Source organism: Eubalaena glacialis, chromosome 5, assembly GCF_028564815.1.
Source record: "Eubalaena glacialis isolate mEubGla1 chromosome 5, mEubGla1.1.hap2.+ XY, whole genome shotgun sequence".
Classification (NCBI taxonomy): Eukaryota; Metazoa; Chordata; class Mammalia; order Artiodactyla; family Balaenidae; genus Eubalaena; species Eubalaena glacialis.
The window spans coordinates 31,630,104-31,638,487 of record NC_083720.1 but is presented as its reverse complement, the minus strand read 5'-3'; the positions used below and the strand labels follow the sequence as shown (position 1 = coordinate 31,638,487).

General features: G+C 42.5%; 1 protein-coding gene across 2 annotated transcripts; it reads left to right on the top strand.

The window, feature by feature from the left end:
- The first annotated feature begins 3,120 nt into the window (after positions 1-3,120).
- On the top strand, positions 3,121-7,886 carry RPL34 (ribosomal protein L34). Of its 2 annotated transcripts, none has more exons than XM_061191171.1 (5): positions 3,121-3,149; positions 5,192-5,265; positions 5,347-5,446; positions 5,767-5,870; positions 7,750-7,886. In XM_061191171.1, the coding sequence occupies exons 2-5, from the start codon at positions 5,201-5,203 to the stop codon at positions 7,832-7,834; spliced, it is 354 nt and encodes a 117-aa protein (XP_061047154.1). In that variant the 5' UTR covers positions 3,121-3,149; positions 5,192-5,200; the 3' UTR covers positions 7,835-7,886. The 2 variants fall into 2 exon arrangements, with proteins under 2 accessions (XP_061047154.1, XP_061047155.1); XM_061191172.1 differs by lacking the exon at positions 3,121-3,149 and adding an exon at positions 4,879-5,079.
- The last annotated feature ends 498 nt before the right edge of the window (positions 7,887-8,384 follow it).

Sequence of the window (8,384 nt, the reverse complement as noted above, 5' to 3'; positions counted from 1 at the left end):
GAAAGCCATGCTTGGGGGATTCAGAGAATGGAGTTATCAGTCACAAAACATTGAAATAATTCTGCTAAATATACTCAGGTACTCAAGGAAAGAAAAATCAAGGTTAAAAATTTCTGCATAGAATGAGAAATATAAAAAGAGAGATAAATGGAAAGCTTAGAACTGAAATTAAAAGCTCACTGGAGTTATACTGAAAAGAGAATTAATGAACTGGAAGACAGGTGAAAAGAAAACAGAACAAAGCATGGAAAAACAAAAGGATAGTAAATATTAAAGAGTGCAGGAAACTGTGGTATCTTTAAAATATGATCCTAAAATCATTGACACTCTATCCATCAAGAGGTGAGGATATATGTCCACTGCCTTTGAATCTGGGGGGCTCGTAACAGCTTTGACCAATAGAATATGGTGGAAATAATGCTATGTAACTTCCAAGGCTAGATCATAGAAGGCCATGCAGCTTCTACCGGTTCTCTTAGACTGCTTGCTTTCTAGATGCTCCCTCTCAAGATACTCCCTCTCAGCTGCCATGTGTGAGAAGTCCAAGCCCCATGGAGAGGCCACGTAGAGGTGCTCTGATTGACAGTCTCAGGCTGAGCCTGGCCTTCGAGGTATCCCAACCCAGGAATTAACTAAAAAAGTGTTCAGATGATCCCAGCCTCCAGCTGTCCAAGTCACCCACAGTTGAAGCACCCCCAGTTATCCCGTAGCAAGGACAAACCATTCTCACTATGCCATGAAGAAATTCCTGACCCATGTAATCCATAAGCATAATAAAATGGTGTTATTTTATGCCACTAAGTTTCAGGTGGTTTGTTACAACAGCAACTGATAACCAGAAGAGGGGCCTAGAAATACAGAGATAAGAATACAGTATATAACTGGATATATTTAGTAAGTGTACCCAAAATTAACAAACAAAGAGCTAAAAGGAGAAAGATTAATAAAAACAAGTGAGGTTCTTTGAAATGTTTACTAAGATTGCCACATCTCTGGCAAGTCTGATCAAGAAAAAATGCAAACACAGAATGAAAGAGACGAAAAGTCATGTTATAGAACTGGGTTATGTAGAACAAGGGAAATCTGTGACAGTGAGACTATTGTTCTTATCTGCTGGGGTGGAGGTGGGCACAGAAAGGTAGGTAAAGTACACTAAGTACACTACAGTGTGCTTAGGGCTCCCATCTTCTGTTATACTCAACTGCCCAGCGAAGTCTCTCCAGAAATAGTGAGAATATATTCCAAGTAAATGCATTCTTTTGTTCATTCATTCAAAAACCACATTTGGCTCTCAATCCCAGCCTCCATCTCAATACCTGGTACAGAGATGAAAGGAATTCCAGGGGACAAAAAGTGAAGAACTGGGAAGGAGAGAAGGAACTATGTCAAGGTCAGGGGAGAAGCAGCTATGTGAGAGTCAGCAAAGGGAGGGATATAACCAGAGCCTTCCATCTGGTGTGGTGACAAAGATGGCAGTGACGTGAGGCAAGACGGAATTAAAGGCCTCACAGTCTGAGACAGATCTCTGTATGGACAGGGCATTTGCCCTCAGTCACTTGCCTGCTTTCTCACCTCTATAATTGGACTGGAAAACCTGAAAGAGAACTTGAGTGGACACTGGGATACTCTATTCAAATCCTCTCTTCTGGGCCAAGGATATTAGCTGGGTCACTGGACATTGCTCGCAGCTTCAGGAAACCGCGTCACCCATGGTCAGGGAGCAGCCAGACCAAAGACTGGCTGATGTGGGATGCAAAGGCCCAGCTTCCTTGCCAGTTTGGGACAACTATGAAGAGCCATCCCAATTCCAGAGCTCCCCGTTGGAACAGCTGAGGCCTCAGTTTTAACAACACTGTGGGTCTCCTGATCCTACGTTCCTCACTCCCTTACAGGTGTATTTTTTAAGAGCACTCCCCAGTACACCAGCATATAACTCTCTCAGTATGTTTCCAGGGAACTTAATCTAAGATTAAATATGTAAAGACCGTTTTTAGCGGTCTTCCTTAGAGCCCAGGGAAAGTGTTTACTTTTTTGGATGTCATGAACCGCTTTGACCATATAATGAAAACTAAGGACCCTCTTCTCAGAAAAATACACAGAAGCACTTAATGTAAACTTTCACATGCTATTTTAGAGAGATCTTTTTTTTTTTCTTCCTCCTCATCTTTAAGGCCCTGTTAAAGCTTTACCACCCATGTGAAGCCTCAAGAAACTCTTTGTACATAATCATAAGATTAACCACCATTTATTGAGCACCCACTCGCTACAAGAGGGGTCCGCAACCGGCCGTGGACCGGTACCGGTCAGCGGCCTGTTAGGAACCGGGCACACAGCAGGAGGTGAAGAGCGGGCAAGCAAGCAAAGCTTCATCTGCGGCTTCCCACCGCTCGCATTACCGCCTGAACCATCCCCCATATCCCCTCCCGCCGCCCCCCAAAAAAAACTCTTCCACGAAACCGGTCCCTGGTGCCAAAAGGGTTGGGGACCACTGCTCTACAAGACACCGTGCTGAGTGCTTTAACTTCATGATGCTTTTGATCACGACATAACTCTGCAAGGTTACTAACAGCTTCCTGTTCGAGATGTAAGGACTCACCCAACATAACACAGCTAATAATTAGCGGATATTGGATTAAAATCCTAATTTGTAAAATTTGTGCTCTGAATGAAGGACAAGAAAAAAGAAGGGACGGTTAAGGACAGCAACTCCTCAAAGGTCACCTAGTGATAAGGATCAGCATTGGGCTTTAAACTCAGGCTTAACCCCAAAGGTGGCGCTCTTTAAGTCAAATATGTCTCAGCGCCCTTGAGAACGGAAAAAGGCTGGTTTTGTCCCACCTCCGCCCTTCGTAGATGCTTTGTCACTTGTGTTTGTTTCTACAGCGATTCCCTAAAGACCTTTGCGTGGCGCTGTTGTGGAAGGCTATGCGCATCCCGGCCCACAGAGGGGCGGCACGTCGCTTGACGTACAACGCGGCGGTGCTATGAATCCCCGCCCACCGAGGGGAGCTCCGTGGCTTCCGTACAACATGGCGGCGTTCTCGCCGCCACGCCCCTTCCTATGACGTACTTCCTATCCTGCGCAGTCATATTTGACCCTTGAACTCGCGGGCGCTTTCTTCTTCCTCTTCCGGGGACAGTATCTAGAGGTATGGTTGCTTTTTCCTTGTCTTTATCGCTACTGCCTTTACAATCGGCCGCCATCCTGGGTGTTGCAGGAGACGGGGTCTCTCAGGCACAGTCTTTTGAGCTGGCGTGGGGGTAAGGGCTTAGGAGGAAGGTTGGTGGTGAGCAGTTCCCCGGACTTTAGCTTCAGACACCCCTCGATCCCGACCTCCGCTCCGCAGCAGTGAGTGGCAGGAGCTCACCACCCCTGGCTTTGCCGCCTTTGCAGTCCGGCGTTCAGAGACAAATGAGTTGTGAGTTCCGGCTGGTGGAGACTGCGAAGTCGCCGGACGTTGTCATATCTTACGACCATGCTTTAACCCCGCGCCTGTAGCTGTTCTCCAGGCTCTGGGAGGGTCGACGACCGGCATGTTCGGGTCATTTCAAATTGTGTTGTAAGACCAATAGCAAGGAAGATAAAAATGTTTTAATAGGGAGTTTTCTGTCTTGGTTTTGGAGAGGCAAACGGCTGATTGGGTCACTCGCACCGGCCTTCCGTGTGGGTTTTGGTGTCTGACAGTTCCAGTGTAATGAGAGTAAGGAGCTTGCAACAACAGATACAGGCTGTTGTCTTTTAAGTAACATGCTGTGACGAAATGGTTACAAAATTTGGGAAAAATTAGGTTGATTCAAGTCTTGTTTATGTTTTATGGTATTTTGGGTAGTTCACTGAAAAAAGAAGAAAAACCGGTTGGATGCCATAATCCAGAGACACTTGATCCAGTACCAAAATTAGTATTAAATGGCACCTAACTTGTCCCAGATGCTGCTTTGGGGGCAAAACACTGAACCCTGGGCAGCCACTAGGTTGGGCAGAATGCCTGCTGTCGTTTAATCCTAATGACAGTTGTGTGAAATAGTCAAAAATTATATTTTACAGATAAGCAAGCTGGCCTATGGAGCTTTATAGTCTGAGTAAATGGTATAGCTAAGGATTCAACTTACACGTGGGTGTGCTCATGTGCCCTTCCTTTAAAACCAGTGTTTCTCAAACTTGCCTGTTGGTAGCACTTTTCTGGATACTACTCCAAACAGAGTCAGACTCTTTGAGAGAAAAGCCTGGTAATCAAAATTTTAACCAAGTGCTACGTTTGATTACCGTCAGGAAAACAAACATCGCCCCTTAGCATTCTTCCCAATCACCCTTAAATATAAGTATAGCTGTCCCTCAGTATCCTGGGGGATTGTTGCAGGATCCCCGAGGATACCAAAATCGCTGATGCTCAAGTCACTTGTGTAAAATCCTCCCATATACTTTAAATCATCTCTAGATTTCTTATAACACGTAATACAATGTGAATGACTATGTAAATAGTTGTGGGCACGCAGCAAATTCGAGTTTTGCTTTTTGGAACTTTGTGAAGCTTTTTTTCCCTGAGTATTTTTGATCCGCGGTTCATTGAATCTGTGGGTGCAGAACCTGCGGGTACAAAGGGTCAGCTGTAGTTTATTTATTTATTTTGGTATACAAATGTGTTTATTTTAGGGGAATGTAATCGCCACTGCACAGTAGAACCTCAGAGAAAAGAGGATCTCCACTTTCGCCTTTGTTTTGCTGGGTCGGGGAGAAATGGTCAATAATCTTAAATAACCATCATACTCAATCTGCACTGGGTCCAGCCCTAGGTCCCAGAGACCAAGAGGATGCTAAGGGACTTCCCGTGGGGGCATAAAGGATCAATGTTCCCAGTTCCTTCCCCTGCTTAAATCACTGGCTTTGGCTCCCCTCCTCCAGGAAGCCCCCTGATTAAGCCAACCCAGGCAGCTAAAGCATCTTCTTTCTCCCTCCACCTCTGAGCTCTGGGCTGAGACATTCTACTCTTTGTGGTTTGATTCAGTCTTCCCGGTTCATCCTCATGTAAATCATCAGCTGTGGTTTTAAAACATGGAATCCTTTTCATAAGATACCTTAAGGTAAGGATATTATATGTAAGAACGTAATGGGTAATATGTAAACTCTGTGATGCTGTTTTGTTTTAAGGTTTGAATTTTTTCTACAATGCAGTTTTATTTCATCTTGATTTAGGCATTCAGGATGGTTCAGCGTTTGACATACCGTCGTAGGCTGTCCTACAATACAGCCTCTAACAAAACCAGGCTGTAAGTATTTCCAAAATTAATATACGTATTGTCATTTATTCTGCAAAATGTTGAGCTATTGTCTATTCTCTCACTTTCTAGGTCCCGAACCCCTGGTAATAGAATTGTTTACCTTTATACCAAGAAAGTTGGGAAAGCACCAAAATCTGCATGTGGCGTGTGCCCAGGCCGACTTCGAGGAGTAAGTGATCCTTTTGCTGTGAATAACATAAGAAGGGTTGAGCTTTTGAGCATTAATTCCTTTGGTGAGTGAGTGAAGGAGAGGTCACCACTAGGAGGGTTGAGAATTACTAAGCCTTCATGATCCATATCTGTGAAAAACATAGACTTTCTTTTAAAGCCTATATGGCAAATACAGTGAAATGCCTTTCAGGTAGATCAGTGTACCATTTCCCTTTGTAACCTAGATTAATGTTTATACTTAATACTCATCAAAAATCTAGGACAATTTCTGTTTCTGTTAAAGCATGACAAAATAATCTCAGCGTTTTCTTTATGCAGGTTCGTGCTGTGAGACCTAAAGTTCTTATGAGGTTGTCTAAAACGAAAAAACATGTTAGCCGGGCCTATGGTGGTTCCATGTGTGCTAAATGTGTCCGTGACAGGTAAATAACTATGAAATCAGATGGACTATCTTAAGTGTGTGTGTGTATGTTGCACTGCATACTAATCATTATTAGAAGACTGGTGAAAAAATAACAAAAGTTGCATATTGTATCAGTAGAATCCTCCTTGACTAGGGGTAATTGATGCTGAACAAACTAATAAATGATATTAGCTCCTATTCAGTTACGATGTTGGGACATCTTTATGCTAGATGTAGAAATTAAAAGGTTGGGTGGGGCAGGCAGGTAAGAAAGTCTCAGGTTGATGGAGAGTGGAAAGTCCTAAAAGTGTAGGAACAAAATCGCTGTACGTAGTTCTAGTGTGGCTGGAGCAGAATGTTTGGGAAGATGATAGACAGGAAAGGTAGAAACATCACAGGTAATGAAGGGCCTCATAGGACAGGTTTTTTGGCTTGATTCTTTAAAATGTGGTAATTGATGGGGTTTGAGCAGGGCAGCGAAACCTTTGGTGTGCCAGAGACTAAATGTGCGGCAGGATGGATAGTGAAGTCATTCTTTCAACAAAGGATGAGTGCTTGGAACAGTTTGTCTACTTTGTGAAGGCTGACGAAATGGCACCTACATGAAGACCGAAGGCTGGATTGGGGGTAAATGGGGTTATTGGGAGATGACTGGGTCTTGTGGATGTGCAAAAGGATTGGTAGTGGCATAGGTAGGAATAGAAGCAGTGGGGTTTATAGCGATAATATTTGCTCAGCATTTTTATGATAAGCTCTGCCAAAAGTCCATCTGGGAGGTATTTTTTATTTATTTTTTGGTGGAGAAACCAAGGCTTGTTGCTTAAAGTTACATAGGTGGTAAGAGGATTGTTCCAGGTTTTATTGAGGCTCTTGCTCTTAATTAACCCTACTGGCTACATTAAGTTTTCTCCAGAGACCTAAGTGGAAAGATTTGATGTCTTTATAAGAGAAGATGATTGGTCTTTATAAGAGAAGAAGTTGGTTCAGAGGAGTGGTTTGCCTTCAGTTTATTCAGCTTGTTCTATAAAGTGGTCTGGCTAAGTCTCTACACCAAATCTGACATCAAACTTTGCAAGTTCATTCTACCTTTCAGGAGTTAATTTGTAAGGGGAGGTTAGGCATGTTACATTAATACAAATACAAGCTAAATATAACTTCCATGAAATATAGGAAAACTTAACTATGGTTGAAGTTTGGAGGAGAAATGACTTTAAAGTAGCTGAGAATCTGGGAGTGGTATTCGAGGTGGAACCTGAATGACGGGTAAGTTTTAGACAAGAGGTCGAGGGGGCATTGCAGGCAGGGAATGAACATAGTTTGATCTGGCACATTGAGGGTATAAAAGGAATGAGGAATGAAATTGGAAAGGTAACGTTGGAGATGAATGAGTCATGAGTTTCAAGCTAGAGGAGTTTGGCTTTTTACCAGTCTTTGGTTCCCAGACTTTGCTAAACATAACCACATGAGCACATTTGTTAAAAAATAAAATTCTCAGGCCCTAGCTTCTGAAGATTTGGGTATAGATCTATAGGGTAGCCTAAAGAATAGCATTTGCTGTGACACTGAGGGAGTCTGTGTAGTCTTTGTTCTGGGTAAGAGTGACATCAGCTCTATTTCTGTAATGTGATTATGTCCAGGACATTTGAAGTAGTCAGAAATCCCAGGCTTTTGAGGGTAGATTATTAGATAACCAGGGGTACCAGAAGGACACCTTAAGCTGAAAGGGTCTGTCCATAGAATTTTTTCAGCTCTTTTAAGTTTTAAATCTGTACTTGTGTAGGTTTCGTTTACTTTTCTGGGTATCTTACCTGATTGCTTTACTCGGTTCTTTTATGACACTTTTCTTTCTTGTGTTAAATTGATTTTTTTAAAACTGTATTTAACATTTTCTTTTCTAGGATCAAGCGTGCTTTCCTCATTGAGGAGCAGAAAATCGTTGTGAAAGTGTTGAAAGCACAAGCGCAGAGTCAGAAAGCTAAATAAAAAAATGAAGCTTCTTTGAGTAATAAAAAAATCAAAAAGCCTTGTTCTGTTATTTCTGTTGTGGTTTGTTAGTGTACACGTTTGGTTTTTGAAGTAACTAGAGGGCCCCCCCAACACACACACACACACAATTTTTAGTTGATTACTTTTTGTAAAAGTAATTGTAGGTCAGTGATGGCTAAAATTTTTTGATGGTAGCTCTAGACAGCATTAAAATATGGACCGTAATATATTTTCTCTTAGGAACTATGTTATGTGTTCCTGTTAACTCTTAATAATGCAAAAGTATCTAAAGATTTTAATAATAGCTCCTTCTTTTCAGTGCTTAGACTGTATCAAGCAGCCCTCCCAAGTATTCTACATAAGGTCTTCTGAATTGTCTTCCAGGACGATTTCTTCAGGCCATGTCAAGCTTATTTCCCATCTCAAGGGAAAGTAGAGAGCAAGTGCTGTTTTCACAAGCCAAGAATCTAGAAGCTGAAAGAGTATCCGAATTATGTATAATTTGATCCTCCTCCATTTAGGCATTTACTGTTGCTGGCACGATGAG

What these genes read in the sequence shown, in the direction of transcription:
- RPL34 (XM_061191171.1), top strand. Translation starts at nt 5,201, where the DNA reads ATGGTTCAGCGTTTGACATACCGTCGTAGGCTGTCCTACAATACAGCC. An exon ending in GCCCAGGCCGACTTCGAGGA is followed by an intron (nt 5,447 to 5,766) that starts GTAAGTGATCCT and finishes TTCTTTATGCAG; the next exon opens with GTTCGTGCTGTGAGACCTAA. An exon ending in GCTAAATGTGTCCGTGACAG is followed by an intron (nt 5,871 to 7,749) that starts GTAAATAACTAT and finishes TTTCTTTTCTAG; the next exon opens with GATCAAGCGTGCTTTCCTCA.